At 37.1% G+C, this 21,920-nt stretch overlaps 1 protein-coding gene across 1 annotated transcript in view; it reads left to right on the top strand.

The window, feature by feature from the left end:
* MATCAP2 (microtubule associated tyrosine carboxypeptidase 2) overlaps positions 1-21,920 on the top strand; it is a 70,453-nt gene that overhangs the window by 22,885 nt on the left and 25,648 nt on the right. The window contains exons 3-5 of the mRNA XM_065883565.1: positions 6,101-6,244; positions 6,922-7,054; positions 7,603-7,908. Of these exons, the coding sequence (XP_065739637.1) occupies positions 6,101-6,244; positions 6,922-7,054; positions 7,603-7,908 (583 nt within the window). The remainder of the gene's footprint in view (positions 1-6,100; positions 6,245-6,921; positions 7,055-7,602; positions 7,909-21,920) is intronic.

Genomic DNA, 21,920 nt, shown 5'->3' with positions numbered 1-21,920 from the left:
ATTTTAGATATGTCGCTTTTCAGGTATGAAATTTGCAGACATTTCCTCCTGTTCTGTGGGTTGTCTTTTCACTTTCTTGATGGTGTCCTTTGAAGCATAAAAGTTTTTAATTTGGATGAAATCCAACTTACCTATTTTGTTATTTGTACTTTTAGTGCACAAATCTAGGAAAGCACTGCCTAATCCAAGGTCATGAAAATGTATGCCTCTGCTTTCTTCTACAAGTTCTATAGCTTTAGCTCTTACATTTAGGTCTTTGATCCATTTTCAGTTAATTTTTTGTATATGATATGTGGTAGGGGTCCAGTTTTATTCTTTTATTTGTATCCAGTTGTCCCAGCACCATTTATTGAAAATAATTTGATTACTCTTGTTTTAGTAGAAGAAAATAAGAATGCTTCAAAGTCATGAGCTGGCAGTAACATTGTAAAGAATGCTGATGTTCTGTTTTGTGTAGCATTATGTATGATATCCAGATCTGGAGAGAGAGAAGACCATTTCATTCACACTGAACAACTGCTCATTTTGCATTTATTTCCTCTGTGCTTCAGGTTTGAGTTCTCTGAAAATCAATTTGTTTTGATGCCTGTAAGATATACAAAGCTTTAAAATATTCTCTTATAAAAAGGAAGGATTTAGGAATGATTGATTTGTGAGCAGATAATGTATTGATTCATAATTTAGCAAAAATATGTAATCTTTTTGGTCCAATGTTTTTAAAAAGGTAAAAGTATGTTTGGTAGCCTGTTTCAATCCATTTTCAGCAAGAAACATTATCCCACCTGATAACTGTTCTTATGGAACTCAAAAGTAGATTATATTATATGATTTTCTAACATAGTGATGGAGGAGTTGGATAATTAGGAAAATGGAAAAGTGCAAAGTCAGATTCATGCAGACTAGGGATCCAAGACCTGGACAGTAGTATAGGTATATATTAAGATGTTCTGGTTCCAGGAGTTTTAAAACTGATTAGCGAAACTGTTATGTTGCATCGCTTACTGTTTATATTTGTTATTCTTAGAAATGGAAGGAAGCAGAGAATATATTTGGTGTTGATGGATAAATTGGGGCTAGATTTCCACATGGATGAGGGAAGTGGCTGCTTGCTCGAGTAGACCTCAGGAATGTGAGCCATACCAGTTCTGTCTACCAGCAATCTGCTCTGCTTAAAAATCTACCATAGAAGATATTTTTTGAATTTTTAAACATTTTCATGTGTTTCCTTTTTAAATACAAATACTCTGGAGAAGGGATATCAATGACTAACTGGCAAGTGAGAGAAGGTAACTAGATAGTGAAAAGAAAGGCCTGGAGATTCCAAAGTAGGGGGTACTTAAACAGTTTTATATTTTCCAGTTGTAAAAGAGATACGTGTTTAGTGCAGAAACTTAGAAGAGTATGGAGAAGAGAATAATTATTATAATTCCACCACCTCTAGGTCACGACTTTTGACATTTTAGTGCGTTTTCCCTGCTGTGTATAAAATAGATAACTAACAAGGACATACTGTATAGCACAGGGAACTATACTCAATATTTTGTAATAACATATAAGGGAAAAAAATCTGAAAAAAATAGATATGTATGTGTAACTGAATCACTTTGTTGTACACCGGAAACTGACACAACATTGTAAATCAATGATACTTCAAGCAAAAAAAAGAAAAATACATTTTAGTGTGTTTTCCTTGTTGATGGTTGAGTTAGCATACTTTTGTTTACATGTCTATATTTTTTCATGCTGTTAAAAGCTGTCAGCGTTTCTTTTTTGTCAGCATTATTTTAACTGACTGCATATGTTTCATTTCATGCAATGGGTATACAGTAATTAGATTAAGTTAAATCTTTAGGTTGTTCCTCTTTTGCTTTTAAATTTCATAGAAATAGTTTTGGTAGTTGTCCACTCCAGGGGAGCTTCTTGCATAGATTCTGTGGGAAGGAGGCTAGTTAGTAAGCTGTGCAGTGGAGGCACCTGCTATAATAGGCCTGCCCCAGCATTAGAGTCAAAGGAAGAGGACCACAGCTGAACCAGTTATATGGGAATTGTTCGTTCCTTCCTCCCAGCTGTCAATATACTGAAGGGAAAGAGAGGCTGTGAAAATAGGGGAGAGATGAGAAGGAATCAAATCACTGATGATGCCTTCTTTTCCCAGTGAAGGTTCTTTAGGCCTCAGGCCAGGCTCTGCCTAGGGGAGGGGAAAGAGCTTTAATTGGATATGTGATTTATGTTTTAAATTGGGTTAAATTAACTTGAAATGGACTTTTTTTTCTTTTAATACTTGAACGTTTTTGGAAGTTAAATTGGTTAAGGTTTATTTGAAGATAAGAAAGGGATATGCTGGATGGCAAATTGAAAGTGATGATTGGGGAATTCCCTGGAGGTCAGTTGTTGGGACTCTGGGCTTTCACTGCCAAGGGCCGGGCTTCAAGCCCTGGTCAGGGAACTAGGATCCCACAAGATGCAAGGCACAGCCAAAAAAAAAGTGATGATTAGAGTAAAACTATCAAGCTGCGGGCTTCCCTGGTGGCGCAGTGGTTGAGAGTCCACCTGCCGATGCAGGGGACACGGGTTCGTGCCCCGGTCTGGGAGGATCCGACATGCCGCGGAGCAGCTGGGCCCGTGAGCCATGGCCGTTGAGCCTGCGCGTCCGGATCCTGTGCTCCGCAACGGGAGAGGCCACGGCAGTAAGAGGCCCGCATACCGCAAAAAAAAAAAAAATTATCAAGCTGCTGCTTGTTTGAATCTCGCACCAAGTAATATTGGGAGATGTAGTTTTCTGATTAACTTAAATGATGATATTAATGGAGAAGAGAGATCTGACGTAAAATTTATTGCCTCTTAAAAGTGTTAACCATGCGGAGGTGTGTGAAAGCTTGATTCTTAAAGTGGTACAGATATTGATTCTCTGAGCTCTAGGGGGAGAGAATGGACTCTTTTTTCCTGTAAAAAAAACAAACAAAAACTTGTAAGGAGATGTGGGTCAAAGGGTACCAACTTTCAGTTATAAACTGAATAATAAGTTCTGGGTATCTAATATATAGCATGATGATTATAGGTAATAATAGTATATTGTATACTTGAAATTTGCTAAGATCTTAGATGTTCCCACCACATTAAAAAAATGTAACTATGTGAGGTGATGGATTTGTAAATTAACTTGATTGTAGTAATCATTTCATAGTGTATACACATATTAAGTCATCGCATTGTACACCTTAAACACCTGATTGTAGAACCTAAATATATACAATTTTCATTTGTCAATCATACCTCAGTGAAGCTGGAAAAAATGACTTTTTCCTTTGCATGTTGTAAACCATTTTGAAAACTTCTGTATAGTGCAAATAATTAAACATCAGTGCAACACATTATCCCTTCTCAAACATGAACATGATATCATGTAGCCTTTGGGTATATCCTTCCAGGCTTCCTTGTGCCTTTTTAAAATTGCTTATTGCCTTTTTTTCCCCCCAAATTGAGATCATACTTGTAAAAATTTTTGTGGCCTGCAAGAGGTTGCATAAGGAAGCAGAAATTGTTGTAACACAAAAATGTTCACTGATGAAGTAACCACTGAACATTCCTGACTTCTCTCTTAAAACTTGAATTTATTCACCTATCCAACCACTGTCTGTGTCTCTGTGCTGAGGTCTATTTAATGCAGATGGATTGGGAAGTCAGTGAAGGATACTGGAGATCTGTGTGGTCACTGACAAATTTGTCTAGGTTGGACCAGTTGAAAAACTAATAAAGAAAAATATCTAGAGATGACAGCAGGATGGGCACTTCAGTGAAGAATGACTGTACATGACATATTAAGATAAGCTTTTGGGAACATCCATGTAGCTCTCATGAAGGATTGCTGCCATGATGGTGCCATGTAAGTCACGCAATGGAAAATGATGTGCTATTGCATATCATTTTGATAGAAAGATTATATCCCCTCCAAAAAAAACTCCCACTATTTTTATTCATTCTTTGATTATCTAATAATTAGTTGATAGGTATAGAGGTTGCCTCAGTGTTGTTAAACTGCCAAGGTAATTTTTTTTAATCTTATAGGGTACTTTTTCAGGGTAAATTTTCAATCAAATCTTTGTTCCCTGTTAATGAATATGAACAGATACTTATTATGAGTGTGAATACTTAATAGCCTTCTACTAAGTACCATTTATTGATGATAACAAAGGTCACCTGTATTAAAGTTTTTCTAAAGTCTCTAGACTGTTATAATAAATAGTAACCAGATAACCACATTTTCCTACTGAGTAAGCATATGCTAGAAAAGCTAGTTTTATCCTAAGTTAAGTACATACTTTTAAAAACCTATACACACAAGTTATAATAAAAAATTTCTTTAACTTTTTTTAGGTCTAATTATAAGTTCAGTATAGAAGGTACCACTTCTGTCTCTTATGGAATTAAGGCAAAATTTCTCAGATTCTTCTAACTCTGATATATTGATGACTAGTGACCATTAGACTGGTGTATGCAAATACCTTAGCTAATCTGCTAAATGGGCTTTTAATTATGTGCTAACTTGTTCTTTTAATTATCCTAGTTGTCATATAAATAAATTAGCCTCTGGGGTATTTGCTGTGTTCCCATTCTCTGAGATCCTTCTGGCTTTCTGTGCAGGTGAATCACCTGGGCAATCTTGTTAAAATGCAGATTCTGATTCAGTATGCATGTAGCTTGGAGGCAGGCAAGATTCCAAATTTGAAGCCAGCTTCCGGGACAATGCCAGTGCCAATGCTGCTGGCTTTTCAAACTCATTTTGAATATCAAGGCTTTTAATAGCAACTTTGGGAACGCCAGCCAGGCAAACTTATTGAAGCCATTTCTTGTTATGATAACTTTATGATTCACTCCTAGTTTATTAGTGATATATATTTTTCCTGTGGGGATATATATATCTACTTATAACTTGTAGCACATGAGTTTTACTGTAGTTTTTGTGTTGGGCATGTCATCTACAGTGGTATTTATAAAGAATGGTAACATACTGATGATGATGATGATGTAATACTTGACATGTATTGACTACTTATGTCTGACACTGTGCTTTACAAAGTTTGGCTAAATTTTCTCAACAAAACCATGCCGTAGACATTATTGTTGTTATCCCCATTTACAAATGAGGAGGCTTGGTAACAAGTTTAGTGACTTGCCCAGAGTCACAGAACCAGAAGGTGGCAGAGCCAGGATGTCAGTCTGACTCTAGAGCTTGTACTTTTAATCTCTTTACTAGTCTGACAACAGATAAAAAGCATAGGCTTAGTATAATATCAGTATCTGAATTTTCTAGCTTCTGTCACCATTCATATAAGATATATTTGAATTTTCTAGCTTTTTCCCAAAAGACCTTTGAATAGCATTTTCCTTCCTTATGTTTTCCTTTTTTTGTGGCTTTCCCATAGATACTGATAATCTGTGATTTGTTACCAGTTTTTTTAGTCTTCCTTTTTGTATATTTGTACTTAGAGAAAAAGATCTCAACTTTCATATTCTTTTGATATGGAAATTTATGAAGAATGAAAAGTTAGATAGTACCCTGCCCAGAATGAAAGATAAGAGTGTTTTTTAGTAATGTTGAGACTATGTGTTTCTGCCAAAGAGTAGTAGCCCAGGAAAACATCAGGTTCTATAGGATCATCACAAAAGAATGGTTGATTCTTCTGTACGTGCGTAAAAATTGGGAATTTTTTTCTTTATCCAAATGGTAATTATATTCTAGTAATTAGTCTGGAGACATACCTTCTGAGTTCTCCTGAAAAACCACCAGATGGTCTTAGAGAAGCCAAGAGAAACTGAGAACTCTGCCTTAGCTTCTCAGCCTGTTAGATGTTGACAGTTGTGTAGTGCTTGAGCCTTCATTCCGTGTTAAGAAGTAAGTACATACACAGGTGTTTGTAAAAATATATGAAAATAAGTGAAAGCTGTTTAGGATTAGAAAAATATGTTACCGTAGCTGCAATTTGATTTGGAAATCGGTAAGCACAGAACAGGTCATGAAAAATAAGAATATAACTAGGTCATTACTCATGTCGAAATAATAGGAGGCTGTTTACTTTCATTATCTCTGTTTCTTTTACAGTCCATCAATATTATGGAACTGACTTTACAAAAGTATGGAAGCTATGAAAAATTTGAACAGGCCACCGGTGGTAGCCTGCTATCTAAAACTCGAATCTGGAGTCATGTTAGGAAATACATGATGAAAGAAGGCTGCATGGGTGAGGTATGAATCATGAGTAAGCATGACAATTTGAGCATTTTAACTCTCAGTCACTGCCACGTGTTTGTTTTTTCTGCAGGTTTTGTTTTCCCAGCACTATTTTACTCATTAAATAAGTCACCCACATTTCTTACTAAATATAAGTCTAAGTTTTTATTGCATTGAATTGTTAATGTTCAGTTTTTTTCTGTTTTTCCTTTTTTCTTACTACCATTTTTGTATAGCTTGTAGGATTATGTGAATTGGCTTATGAAAATTATTAATGAAGAGATTTGGCACAGTGACTTCTCTTATTAATGTCCAGTTCCTAGTGTTCAGTCTCAAAATAAGCTTTGGCCCAGCAGTGACCAGGACTCTGGCTCCTGTACCTTCCTTTGCATTATTCCAGCCCGGGGGACTACATTTGAGAGCACTGCAGAGGCACAATTTCAGTTCTCTGTGTCTTCCTCTGCACAGCTGTCTACTTTTCTTTCAATCCAGTAAAGGTTCCTGAGTTCCCAAAGGCTCAAAATTCCAAGGGTCTGCATTTCATCTTCTTGGTTTCGGGGAGATTCAAGATGGTGTAAACAAAAGAAAAAGGTGTTAATTTATGGGTCCATTGTTTTCTGTGAAAACTTTCACCCCCTGCCTTCTACGTTTTGTCTTTTATATATATATTTTTTTTAACTCTTGCTCTTTAGATTGTAGTTCACCTCACTGAGGACCTGCTTTCCCGAGCTTCGATGACAGTAGTAAATGGATGTCCAACACTGACCATCAATGTTTGCACCGCACGTGAGCATTGGCTGGAAGGAATGCTGAGGCATGAAATAGGTAGGGGGCAACCCTTCTCCATTTATTCATTTGTAATAGCAGAAATTACTTCAAGGACTTGTTTGTTTATAATGCATTTTTTCTTAGTAATATTTGGCAAAAAGTAATGAAATTGTTAGGTGTCACTTGAACTAAAGCTAAGATATTAATGTCTCATTTCAAATTAGATTTTTTAGGGTACCGTATAGCTGTATTAAGCTTGGAGAGTCATTTAACTCCTCTGAATTTTAGTTCCCCCATCTTCAACTGAGGGAATTGAATTAAGTGATCTCTAAGATCTTTTCAAATATCAAGTCTATAATTCGACACTTAAAAAGAAAATAAATTGCTGTAAAAGTTATACCTCTTCTAATGAGACATGTAATCCTTCTGAAGGCTGTGTACTCCTTCAAAGCAAAGGGCATTAGTGTCAGATCATTTTCTGCTTTCTTTTGATTTGTAGGTACACATCAATTTCGTTTTAGAACTGTTGGTAGAATCTTTTTTTGGAGAAGAATTAAAATAAGAATGGCATTTCTTACTTTTCATGTGCCTTTTCTTGTCCATAGGCACACATTATTTTCGAGGTATTAACAACCTTCAGCAGCCATGGAACAGTTGGACTGGCCGTAAAAAACATGACCTAAAGCCAAACAATCCCACAGAGGAAGGACTGGCAAGTATTCACAGTGTCCTGTTTAGAAAAGACCCCTTTTTATGGAGGGCTGCCCTCCTCTACTACACTGTTTATCGAGCCAGCCACATGTCTTTTTGTGCATTATTCAAAGACATTGGAAAGTTTGTCAAGGACCCCAATACAAGATGGGATTATTGTGTACGAGCCAAGAGGGGATGGACTGATACCTCCCAACCAGGTGTGTGTCCCTTGACAGTAGATTTTCTGATTTATTGGGTAATTGTCTTTTTTTTTGAATTTTATTTTATAAAACAGAATTTTATTTCCTAAATGAGCAGGTTCTCACTAGTTATCCATTTTATCCATATTAATGTATATATGTCAATCCCAATCTCCCAATTCATCACACCACCACCACCACCCTCGTGCCGTTTTCCCTCCTTGGTGTCCATACGTTTGTTCTCTACATCTGTCTCTCAATTTCTGCCCTGCAGACCGGTTCGTTTCTACCATTTTTCTAAGTTCCACATATATGCATTAATATACAATATTTGTTTTTCTCTTTCTTACTTCACTCTGTATGACAGTCTCTAGATTGATCCATGTCTCTACAAATGACCCAATTTCATTCCTTTTTATGGCTGAGTAATATTCCGTTCTATATATGTACCACGTTTTCTTTATCCATTTGTCTGTTCATGGGCATTTAGGTTGCTTCCACGACCGGGCGATTGTAAATAGTGCTGCAATGAACATTGGGGTGCAAGTGTCTTTTTGAATTATAGTTTTCTGTGGGTATATGCCCAGGAGTGTGATTGGTGGGTCATATGGTAATTCTATTTTTAGTTTTTTAAGGAACTTCCATACTGTTCTCCATAGTGGCTGTATCAATTTACATTCCCACCAACAGTGCAAGAGGGTTCCCTTTTCCCCACACCCTCTCCAGAATATGTTGTTTGTAGATTTTCTGATGATGCCCATTCTAACTGGTGTGAGGTGATACCTCATTGTAGTTTTGATTTGCATTTTCTCTAATAATTAGTGATCTTGAGCAGCTTTTGATGTGCTTCTTTGCCATCTGAATGTCTTCTTTGGAGAAATGTCTATTTAGGTCTTCCGCCCATTTTTGGATTGGGTTGTTTGTTTTTTTAATATTGAGCTGCATGAACTGCTTGTAAATTTTGGAGATTAATCCTTTGACAGTTGCTTCAATTGCAAATATTTTCTCCCATTGTGAGGGTTGTCTTTTTATCTTGTTTATGGTTTCCTTTGCAACTGCTTTGAAGTTTCATTAGGTCCAATTTGTTTATTTTTGTTTTGATTTCCATTACCCTAGGAGGTGGATCAAAAAAGATCTTGCTGTGATTTATGTCAAAGAGTGTTCTTCCTATGTTTTCCTCTAAGAGTTTTAGAGTGTCCGGTCTTACATTTAGGTCTCTAATCCATTATGAGTTTATTTTTGTGTATGGTGTAAGGGAGTGTTCTGATTTCATTCATTTACATGTAGCTGTCCAGTTTTCCCAGCACCACTTATTGAAGAGACTGTCTTTTCTCCATTGTATATCCTTGCCTCCTTTGTCATAGGTTAGTTGACCATATGTGTGTGTGTTTATCTCTGGGCTTTCTATGCTATTCTATTAATCTATATTTCTGTTTTTGTGCCAGTACCACACTGTCTTGATTACTGTAGCTTTGTAGTATAGTCTGAAGTCTGGGGGCCTGATTCCTCCAGCTCCATTTTTCTTTCTCAAGATTGCTTTGGCTATTTGGGGTCTTTTGTGTTTCTATACAAATTGTGAAATTTTTTGTTCTAGTTCTGTGAAAAATGCCATTGGTAGTCTGATAGGGATTTAATTGAATCTGTAGATTGTTTTGGGTAGTATAGTCATTTTCACAATGTTGATTCTCCAATCCAAGAGTATGATATATCTCTCCATCTGTTTGTATCATCTTTAGTTTCTTTCATCAGTGTCTTACAGTTTTCTGCATACGGGTCTTTTGTCTCCTTAGGTAGGTTTATTCCTAGGAATTTTATTCTTTTTGTTGCAGTGGTAAACAGGAGTGTTTTCTTAATATCTCTTTCAGATTTTTCATCATAGTGTATAGGAATGCAAGAGATTTCTGTGCATTAATTTTGTATCCTGCAACTTTACCAGATTCATTGATTAGCTCTAGTAGTTTTCTGGTGGTCTCTTTAGGATTCTCTATGTATCGTATCATGTCATCTGCAAACAGTGACAGCTTTACTTCTTCTTTTCCAATTTGTATTCCGTTTATTTCTTTTTCTTCTCTGATTGCCATGGCTAGGACTTCCAAAACTGTGTTGAATACTAGTGGTGAGAATGGACATCCTTGTCTTGTTCCTGATCTTAGAGGAAATGCTTTCAGTTTTTCACCTTTGAGAATGATGTTGGCTGTGGGTTGGTCATATATGGCCTTTATTATGTTGATTGAGGTAGGTTCCCTCTCTGCCCACTTTCTGGAGAGTTTTTATAAATGGATGTTGAATTTTGTCAAAAGCTTTCTCTGCATCTATTGAGATGATCATATGGTTTTTATTCTTCAATTTGTTAATATGGTGTATCACATTGATTTTGCGTATATTGAAGAATCCTTGCATCCCTGGCATAAATTCCACTTGATCGTGGTGATCCTTTTAATGTGTTGCTGGGTTCTGTTTGCTAGTATTTTGTTGAGGAATTTTGCATCTGTACTCATCAGTGATATTGGTCTGTAGTTTTCTTTCTTTGTGACATTTTTGTCTGGTTTCGGTATCAGGGTGATGGTGGCCTCGTAGAATGAGTTTGGGAGTGTTCCTCTGCTATATTTTGGAAGAGTTTGAAAAGGATGGGTGTTAGCTCTTCTCTAAATGTTTGATAGAATTCGTCTGTGAAGCCATCTGGTCCTGGGCTTTGGTTGTTGGAAGATTTTTAATCACAGTCTCAATTTCAGTGCTTGTGACTGGTCTGTTTATATTTTCTGTTTCTTCCTGGTTCAGTCTCAGAAGGTTGTGCTTTTCTAAGAATTTGTCCATTTCTTCCAGGGTGTCCATTTTATTGGCATAGAGTTGCTTGTAGTAATCTCTCAGGATCCTTTGTATTTCTGCAGTGTCAATTGTTACTTCTTCTTTTTCACTTCTAAATCTATTGATTTGAGTCCTCTTCCTTTTTTTCTTGATGAGCCTGACTAATGGTTTATCAATTTTATCTTCTCAAAGAAGCAGCTTTTAGTTTTATTGATCTTTGCTATTGTTTTCTTTGTTTCTATTTCATATATTTCTGCTCTGATCATTATGAATTCTTTCCTTCTAACTTTGAGTTTTGTTTGTTCTTCTTTCTCCAGTTCCTTTAGATGTAAGGTTAGATTATTTATTTGAGACTTTTCTTGTTTCTTGAGGTAGGCTTGTATTGCTGTAAACTTCCCTCTTACAACTGCTTTTGCTGTATCCCATAGGTTTTGGATCGCCGTGTTTTCATTGTCATTTGTCTCTAGGTACTTTTTGATTTCCTCTTAGATTTCTTCAGTAATCTCTTGGTTATTTAGTAACGTATTGTTTAGCCTCCATGTTTTTGTGTTGTTTATGTTTTTTTCCCTATAATTGATTTCTAATCTCATAGCGTTGTGGTCAGAAAAGATACTTTATATGATTTCAGTTTTCTTAAATTTACTGAGGTTTGATTTGTGACCCAAGATGTGATCTATCCTGGACAATGTTCTGTGCGCACTTGAGAAGAATGTGTAATCTGCTGTTTTTGGATGGAATGTCCTGTAAATATCAATTAAATATATCTGGTCTGTTGTGTCATTTAAAGCTTGTGTTTCCTTATTAATTTTCTGTTTGGATGATTTGTCCATTGGTGTAAATGAGGTGTTAAAGTCCCCCACTATTATTGTGTTACTGTCAATTTCCTCTTCTATAGCTGTTAGCAGTTGCCTTATGTATTGAGGTCCTCCTATGTTGGGTGCATATATGTTTATAATTGTTATAGCTTCTTCTTGGATTGATCCCTTGATCATTATATAGTGTCCTTCCTTGTCTCTTGTAACATTCTTTATTTTAAAGTCTATTTTATCTGGTATGAGTATTGCTACTCCAGCTTTCTTTTGATTTCCATTTGCAGGGAATATCTTTTTCCATCCCCTCACTTTAAGCCTGTATGTGTCCCTAGGTATGAAGTGGGTCTCTTGGAGACAGCATATAAATGGGAATTGTTTTTGTATCCATTCAGCGAGCTTGTGTCTTTTGGTTGGAGCATTTAATCCATTCACGTTTAAGGTAATTATTGATATGTATGTTCCTATTACCATTTTCTTAATTGTTTTGTGTTTGTTATTGTAGGTCCTTTATTTCTCTTGTGTTTCCTACTTAGAGAAGTTCCTTTAGCATTTGTTGTAGAGCTGGTTTGGTGGTGCTGAATTCTCTTAGCTTTTGCTTGTCTGTAAAGCTTTTGATTTCTCCATCGAATCTGAATGAGATCCTTGCCCGTTAGAGTAACCTTAGTTGTAGGTTCTTCCCTTTTGTCACTTTAAATATATCGTGCCACTCCCTTCTGGTTTGTAGAGTTTCTGCTGAGAAATCAGCTGTTAACCTTATGGGAGTTCCCTTGTATGTTATTTGTCTTTTTTCCCTTGATGCTTTCAGTAATTTTTGTCTTTAATTTTTTCCAGTTTGATTACTATGTGTCTCGGTGTGTTTCTCCTTTGGTTTATCCTGTATGGGACTGTCTGCACTTCCTGGGTTTAGGTAGCTATGTCCTTTCCCATATTAAGGAAGTTTTCGACTATAATCTCTTCAAATATTTCCTCAGGTCCTTTCTCTCTCTCTCCTCCTTCTGGGACCCTATAATGTGAATGGTGTTGCATTTAATGTTGTCCCAGAGGTCTCTTAGTCTGTCTTCATTTCTTTTCATTCTTTTTTCTTTATTCTCTTCCACAGCAGTGAATTCCACCATTCTGTCTTCCAGGTCACTTCTCCGTTCTTCTGCCTCAGTTATTCTGCTATTGATTCCTTCTAGTGTATTTTTCATTTCAGTTATTGTATTGTTCATCTCTGTTTGTTTGTTCTTTAATTCTTCTAGGTCTTTGTTAAACGTTTCTTGCATCATCTCGATCTTTGCCTCCATTCTTTTTCCGAGGTCCTGAATCATCTTCACTATCATTATTCTCAGTACTTTTTCTGGAAGGTTGTCTATCTCCACTTCATATAGTTGTTTTTCTGGGGTTTTATCTTGTTCCTTCATTTGGTACATAGCCCTCTGCATTTTCATCTTGTATATCTTTCTGTGAATGTGTTTTTTGTTCCACAGGCTGCAGGATTGTAGTTCTTGCTTCTGCTGTCTGCCTTCTGGTGGATGAGGCTATCTAAGAGGCTTGAGCAAGTTTCCTGTTGGGAGGGACTGTGGTCGGTAGAGCTGGCTGTTTTTCTGGTAGGCAGAGCTCAGTAAAACTTTAATCTGCTTGTCTGCTGATGGGGGGCTGTGTTCCCTTCCTGTTGGTTGTTTGGCCTAAGGCTCTTTGGTGGGGCTAATGGCAGACTCTGGGAGGGCTCACGTTAAGGAGTACTTCCCAGAACTTCTGCTGCCAGTGTCCTTGTCCTCAGGGTGAGACAAAGCCACTCCCCGCCTCTGCAGGAGACCCTCCAACACTAGCACGTAGGTCTGGACCAGTGTCTTTTGGGGTCACTGCTCCTTCCCCTGGGTCCTGATGTGCACCCTACTTTGTGTGTGCCCTCCAAGAGTGGAGTCTTTGTTTCCCTAAGTCCTGTCGAAGTCCTGCAATCAAATCCCGCTAGCCTTCAAAGTGATTTTCTAGGAGTTTCTCTTCCCGTTGCCGGACCCCCAGGTTAGGAAGCCTGACGTGGGGCTCAGAACCTTCACTCCAGTGGGTGGACTTCTGTGGTATAAGTGTTCTCCAGTCTGTGAGTCACCCACCCAGCAGTTATGGGATTTGATTTTATTGTGATTGCGCCCCTCGTACTGTCTCATTGTGATTGCGCCCCTCGTACTGTCTCATTGTGGCTTCTCCTTTGTCTTTGGATGTGGGGTATCTTTTTTGATGAGTTCCAGTGTCTTCCTGTTGATGATTGTTCAGCAGTTAGTTGACTCTCAGGCTGACTTTCACTAACCCCTTCCTTAGGCACCAAGGGCAGGGCTTATTTACAGGCTTAGGAAAGGAGTCCCTTGTGTCTTCTGATAACAGAGTTCAAACTTGCATTTGGCCCTCAAGCAGCAAGCAACCTGCTTTTAAGCCTAAGTCTCGCTTTGATCTTATCTTCCATCCATTTCTCCATGTCCTCCAGGTGCCGACTCAGCGGCGGCCATGCACACTCACTCTGGCTGGGGCTCACGATCCCCTCTCTCCGTTTGGCTCCTGCAGGAGCCGGGTTCGGCTGCGGTGGGCACAGTGCAAGTGGGCGGCTCCGCGCCTGGCTCACTGGCTGCGGGACTGGGTAATTGTCTATTGATTTTGGATATATCCTAATCTTCCCATCAGAGAATCCACTCAACTATAAAAAATTAAACCTTTGTTACTTGAGGTCAGTGCTAGTTTTCGCAAACCACATTTTGTTAGCATTATTTTTCCCATCTTGTTTTGAAAATTTTCAAACCTACAGAAATAGGGAAATAATGAAGGAATTAACACTTTTATACCCTTCCTCTGGATTCACCAATTGTTAATATTTTGCCATTTTTGCTTTCTCTCTTCCTCTCTGACTTTAAAAACAGCTTTATTGAGATATATAATTCACATGACATATAATTCACCCATTTAAAATGTACAGTTCAGTGATTTTTATATTTGTGGAGTTGCGCAGCCAACACCACTAATCTAATTCCAGAACGTGTCACACCCAAAAAGAAATTTGTACCCATTAGCAGTCATTACCTATTCTCTCTCCCTATTGCTCCTAGTGATAAATAACCATTAATCTGCTTTTATTAGTTTTGCCTGTTTTTAACATTTCATATAAATGAAATCATATAATATATGATCCTTTGTGGCTGGCTTCTTTTACTTAGCATAATATTTATTTTTACTTATAATATTTTTAAAGTTTGTTCGTATTGTAGCATGTATCAGTATATCAATCCTTTTTATTACTGAATAATAATCGAGTGCATGGATATGACACCTTTTATTTATCCTTTCACCAGTTAATGGGCATCTGGGTTGTTTCCACTTTTTGGCTATTATGAATAATGCTATTATGAGCCTTCATTCATAAGTTTATGCTGGTAATTCTCTTGAGTATATGCTTAGGAGTGGAATTTTGGGGTTATATGATAACTCTGTGCTCAACGTTTTGAGGAACTGCCACCGTTTCCAAAGTGAATGCACCATTTTACATTCCCACTGCAGTGTATGATGATTTCTATTTCTCCAAATCCTCACCAACACCTACTATTTTCATTTTTTAAATTAATATTATAACCATCCCTAGTGGGTGTGAAGTGGTTAACTCACTGTGGTTTAGATTTGAATTTTCCTGGTGACTAGTGATGTTGAGTATCTTTTCATGTGATTATTGGCTATTTATGTATTTTCTTTGGAGAACCGTCTGTTTAGATCATTTACCCATTTTTAATTGGTTTGCTTTTTATTATTGAGGTGTAAGGGTTTTTTGTGTATTCTAGATAAAAATCTCTTATCAGATAATCATTTACAAATATTTTCTACTACTCTGTAGTCTTCTCACTTTCTTGATGCTATTCTCTGTGACTTTTTAAAAGCAAGTTGTACACTTGGCATTTCATTCCTTAAAAACTTGAGCATGCATCTCCTAAGACTAAAAACATTCTCTTCTACTTAAAACAGTATCATTATCACACTTAAGAAAGTGAGTAATATCAACTACCCCATATACGGTATTTAAATTTCCCCAACTGTTCCAAAAATGTCTTTATAGGTGTTAAAAAAAAAAAAAATCTAGGTCCAATAAGGGTTCATGCATTAGTTTTGGTGGCAATGTCCCTTTAGCCACTTTTAATAGGGAGAGATCTTGAACACTGTATTTTTTGTTTCTCATCATACTGACTTTTTTGTTTTTTAAAAAAATGTTTAATATTTTATATTGGACTATAATTGATTAGCAATGTTGTTAGTTTCAGGTGTACAGTGAAGTGTTTCAGTTATACGTATACATTTATCCTTTTTAAAGTTCTTTACCCATTTAGTTATTACAGAATTTGACCACAGTTCCCTTTGCTATACAGTAGGTCCTTGTTGGTTATTTATTTTCATTATTGTAGTGTATATATATCAGTCCCAAACTGCTAGTTTAACCCTGCCCCCTACCATTCCCCTTTGTTAACCATAAGTTTGTATTCTAAGTCTGTGAATCTGTTTCTGTTTTGGAAATAACTTTATTTGTATCATTTTCTTGATTCCCCATATAGCAATATCACAATATATTTGTCTTTCTCTGTCTGACTGATTTCACTATGTATGATAATCTCCAGGTCCATTCATGTTGCTGCCAGTGGCATTATTTCATTCTTTTTAATGGATGAATATTCCATTGGACATATTTACCACATCTTCTTTATCCACTTTTCTGTTGATGGACATTTAGGTTGCTTCCATGTCTTGGTTACTGTAAGCAGTGTGGCAATGAACATTGGGGTGCGTGTATCCTTTCAAACCATGGTTTTTGCCAGATATGTGCCCAGGAGTGGAATTGCTGGATCATATGGTAGCTCTATTTTTCATTTTTTTAAGAAACTTCCGTATTGTTCTCCATAGTGGCTATACCAATTTACATTCCCACCTACAGTCTAGGAGGGTTCTCTTTCAACTCAGCACCCTCTTCAGCATTTATTGTTTGTAGATTTTTTTTTTCAGGTTCTATTCAGCTCTTTTATTTTAGATATACAGGAAGTCGAGTTCTGGATCCCGTGTTTGTACATTTTTGATGATGGCCATTCTGACTGGTGTGAAGTGATATCTCATTTTAGTTTTGATTTGCATTTATCTAATGATTAGCAAAGTTGAGCGTCTCTCCATGTGCCTTGTGGCCATCTGTCTGTCTTTGGAGAAATGTCTGTCTCGGTCTTCTGCCCATTTTTTGATTGGGTTGTTTGCTTTTTTTGATATTGAGGTTCATGAGCTGTTTGTAAATTTTGGAGATTAATCCCTTGTCGGACACATCATTTGCCAGTATTTTCTCCCATTGTGTGGGTTGTCTTTTGTTTATGATTTCCTCTCCTGTGCAAAAGCTTTTGAGTTTCATTAGGTCTCCTTTTTTTTTACTTTGTAATACTATTTATGTATTTTTTACATCTTATTGGAGTATAATTGCTTTACAGTGTTGTTAGTTTCTGCTATATAACAGAGTGAATCTGCTGTATGTATACATACATCCCCATAATACCTCCCTCTTGAGCCTGCCTCCCACCCTCCCTATCCTACCTCTTTAGGTGGTCACAAAGCACTGAGCGGATCTCCCTGTGGAATGCAGCTGCTTCCCAGTAGCTATCTATTTTACATTTGGTAGTGTATATATACTACTCTCTCACTTCTCTCCAGGTTGCCTTTCCCCCCAACTTGTGTCCTCAAGTCCATTCTCTACCTCTGCATCTTTATTCCTGTCCTGCCTCTAGGTTCTTCAGAACCATTTTTTTTTTCATTCCATATATATGTGTTAGCATACGATATTTGTTTTTCTCTTTCTGACTTACTTCACTCTGTGTGACAGACTCTAGGTCCATTCACCTCACTACAAATAACTCAATTTCGTTTCTTTTTCTTTTTATTTATTTAATTCTTGAATTTTATTTTATTTTTTTTATGCAGCAGGTTCTTACTAGTCATCAGTTTTATACACATCAGTGTATACATGTCAATCCCAGTCGCACAATTCATCACACCACCACCACCACCACACCCCGGGCCACTTTCCCCCCTTGGTGTCCATACGTTTATTCTCTACATCTGTGTCTCAATTTCTACCCTGCAAACCGGTTCATCTGTACCATTTTTCTAGCTTCCACATATATGCATTAATATACGATATTTGTTTTTCTCTTTCTGACTTACTTCACTCTGTATGACAGTCTCTGGATCCATCCACCTCTCAACAGATGACCCAATTTCGTTCCTTTTTATGGCTGAGTAATATTCCATTGTATATATGTACCACATCTTCTTTATCCATTCGTCTGTCGATGTGCATTTACGTTGCTTCCATGACCTGGCTATTGTAAATAGTGCTGCAGTGAACATTGGGGTGCATGTGTCTTTTTGAATTATGGTTTTCTCTGAGTATATGCCCAGTAGTGGGATTGCTGGATCATATGATAATTCTATGTTTAGTTTTTTAGGGAACCTCCATAATGTTCTCCATAGTGGCTATATCAATTTACATTCCCAGCAACAGTGCTAGAGGGTTCCCTTTTCTCCACAGTCTCTCCAGCATTTGTTGTTTGTAGATTTTCTGATGATGCCCATTCTAACTGGTGTGAGGTGATACCTCATTGTAGTTTTGATTTGCATTTCTGTAATAATTAGGGATGTTGAGCAGGTTTTCATGTGCTTCTTGGCCGTCTGTCTTCTTTGGAGAAATGTCTATTTAGGGCTTCTGCCCATTTTTTGGATTGGGTTGTTTGTTTTTTTTAATATTAAGCTGCATGAGTTGTTTATATATTTTGGAGATTAATCCTTTGTCCATTGATTCGTTCGCAAATATTTTCTCCCATTCAGAGGGTTGTCTTTTCGTGTTGTTTGTAGTTTCCTTTGCTATGCAAAAGCTTTTAAGTTTCATTAGGTCCCATTTGTTTATTTTTGTTTTTATTTCCATTACTCTAGGAGATGGATCAAAAAAGGTCTTGCTGTGATTTATGTCAAAGAGTGTTCTTCCTATGTTTTCCTCTAAGAGTTTTATAGTGTCCGGTCTTACATTTAGGTCTCTAATCCATTATGAGTTTATTTTTGTGTATGGTGTTAGGGAGTGTTCTAATTTCATTCTTTTAAATGTAGCTGTCCAGTTTTCCCAGCACCACTTATCGAAGAGGCTGTCTTTTCTCCATTGTATATTCTTGCCTCCTTTATCAAAAATAAGGTGACCATGTGTACATGGGTTTATCTCTGGGCTTTCTATCTTGTTCCATTGATCTATATTTCTGTTTTTGTGCCAGTACCATACTGTCTTGATTACTGTAGCTTTGTAGTATAGTCTGAAATCAGGGAGCCTGATTCTTCCAGCTCCGTTTTTCTTTCTCAAGATTGCTTTGGCTATTCGCGTCTTCTGTGTTTCCATACCAATTGTAAAATGTTTTGTTCTAGTTCTGTGAAAAATGCCGTTGGTAGTTTGATAGGGATTGCATTGAATCTGTAGATTACTTTGGGTAGTATAGCCATTTTCACAGTGTTGAGTATTCCCATCCAAGATCATGGTATATGTAGCTCCATCTGTTTGTATGATCTTTGATTTCTTTCATCAGTGTCTTATAATTTTCTGCATAGAAGTCTTTTGTCTCCTTAGGTAGGTTTATTCCTAGGTATTCTATTCTTTTTATTGCAATACTAAATGGGAGTGTTTCCTTAATTTCTCTTTCAGATTTTTCATCATTAGTGTATAGGAATGCAAGAGATTTCTGTGCATTAATTTTGTATCCTTCTACTTTACCAAATTCATTGATTAGCTCTAGTAGTTTTCTGGTAGCATCTTTAGGATTCTCTATGTGTAGTATCATGTCATCTGCAAACAGTGACAGTTGTACTTCTTCTTTTCCAATTTGGATTCCTTCTATTTCTTTTTCTTATTGCTGTGGCTAAAACTTCCAAAACTATGTTGAATAATAGTGGTGAGAGTGGGCACCCTTGTCTTGTTCCTGATCTTAGAGGAAATGCTTTCAGTTTTTCACCATTGAGAATGATGTTGGCTGTGGGTTGGTCATATATGGCCTATGGTGAGGTAGGTTCCCTCTCTGCCGACTTTCTGGAGAGTTTCTATCTTGTTTAATGTATCATTTAAAGCTTGTGTTTCCTTATTAATTTGCATTTTGGATGATCTCTCCATTGGTGAAAGTGGGGTGTTAAAGTCTCCTACTATGGTTGTGTTACTGTCGATTTCCTCTTTTATGGCTGTTAGTATTTGCCTTATGTATTGAGGTGCTCCTTTGTTGGGTGCATAAATATTTACAATTGCTATATCTTCTTCTTGGATTGATCCCTTGATCATTATGTAGTGTCCTTCTTTGCCTTGTAATAGTCTTTACTTTAAAGTCTATTTTGTCTGATATGAGAATTGCTACTCCAGCTTTCTTTTTTTTTTTTTACATCTTTATTGGAGTATACTTGCTTTATAATGGTGTGTTAGTTTCTGCTTTATAACAAAGTGAATCAGTTATACATATACATGTGTTCCCATATCTCTTCCCTCTTGCATCTCCCTCCCTCCCACCCTCCCTATCCCACCCCTCTAGGTGGTCACAAAGCACCGAGCTGATCTCCCTGTGCTATGCGGCTGCCTCCCTCCAGCCATCTACTCCATGTTTGGTAGTGTATATATGTCCATGCCACTCTTTCACTTTGTCACAGCCTACCCTTCCCCCTCCACATATGCTCAAGTCCATTCTCTAGCAGGTCTGTGTCTTTATTCCTGTCTTACCCCTAGGTTCTTCATGACATTTTGTTTTTCTTAAATTCCATGTATATGTTAGCATACGGTATTTGTCTTTCTCTTTCTGACTTACTTCACTCTGTGTGACAGACTCTAGGTCCATCCACCTCATTACAAATAGCTCAATTTCGTTTCTTTTTATGGCTGAGTAATATTCCATTGTATATATGTGCCACATCTTCTTTATCCATTCATCCAATGATGGACACTTAGGTTGTTTCCATCTCCTGGCTATTGTAAATAGAGCTTCAGTGAACATTTTGGTACATGACTCTTTTTGAATTATGGTTTTCTCAGGGTATATGCCCAGTAGTGGGATTGCTGGGTCATATGGTAGTTCTATTTGTAGTTTTTTTATCCAGCTTTCTTTTGATTTCCATTTGCATGGAATATCTTTTTCCATCCCCTCACTTTCAATCTGTATGTGACCCTAGGACTGAAGTGGGTATCTTGTAGACAGCATACATACTGGTCTTGTTTCTGTATCCATTGAGCCAGTGTGTGTCTTTTATTTGGAGCATTTAATCCATTTACATTTAAGGTAATTATCAATATGTATGTTCCTATTACCATTTTCTTAGTTGTTCAGTTGTTTTTATAGGTCTTTTCCTTCTCTTCTGTTCCCTGCCTAGAGAAGTACCTTTAGCATTTGTTGTAAAGCTGGTTTGGTGGTGCTGAATTCTCTTAACTTTTGCTTGTTTGTAAAGGTTTTAATTTCTCCGTCGAATCTGAATGACATCCTTGCTGGGTAGAGTAATCTCGGGTGTAGGTTTTTCCCTTTCATCACTTTAAATATGTTCTGCCACTCCCTTCTGGCTCACAGAGTTTCTGCTGAAAGATCTGCTGTTAACCTTATGGGGATTCCCTTGTTTGTTATTTGTTGCTTTTCCCTTGCTCCTTTTAATATTTTTTCTTTGTGTTTAATTTTTGGTAGTTTGATTAATATGTGTCTTGGTGTGTTTCTCCTTGGATTTATCCTGTATGGGACTCTTTGTGCTTCTTGGACTTGATTGACTATTTCCTTTCCCATGTTAGGGAAGTTTTCAACTATAATCTCTTCATATATTTTCTCTGACCCTTTCTTTTTCTCTGCTTCTCTGGGACCCCTGTAATTTGAACGTTGGAGCATTTAATGTTGTCCCAGAGGTCTCTGAGACTGTTCTCAATTCTTTTCATTCTTTTTTTTTTATTCTGCTCTGCCACAGTTATTTCCACCATTTTATTTTCCAGGTCACTTATCCATTCTTCTGCCTCAGTTATTCTGCTGTTGATTCCTTCTAGAGTATTTTTAATTTCATTTATTGTGTTGTTCATCTTTTGTTTGCTCTTTAGTTCTTCTAGGGCCTTGTTAAACGTTTCCTGTATTTTCTCCATTCTATTTCTGAGATTTTTGGATCATCTTTACTATCATTTCTCTGAATTCTTTTTCAGGTAGACTGCCTATTTCCTCTTCATTTGTTTGGTCTGGTAGGTTTTTTTATCTTGCTCCATCATCTGCTGCATACTTCTCTGTCTTCTCATTTTGTTTAACTTACTGTGTTTGGGGTGTCCTATTCACAGGCTGAAGGTTCATAGTTCCTCTTATTTCTGGTGTCTGCCCCCAGTGGGTGAGGTTTGTTCAGTGGCTTATG

Source organism: Phocoena phocoena, chromosome 9 (assembly GCF_963924675.1).
Source record: "Phocoena phocoena chromosome 9, mPhoPho1.1, whole genome shotgun sequence".
Lineage (NCBI taxonomy): Eukaryota > Metazoa > Chordata > Mammalia > Artiodactyla > Phocoenidae > Phocoena > Phocoena phocoena.
Note: the sequence above shows the minus strand (reverse complement) of the source record. Positions and strands in the feature narration are given on the sequence as shown.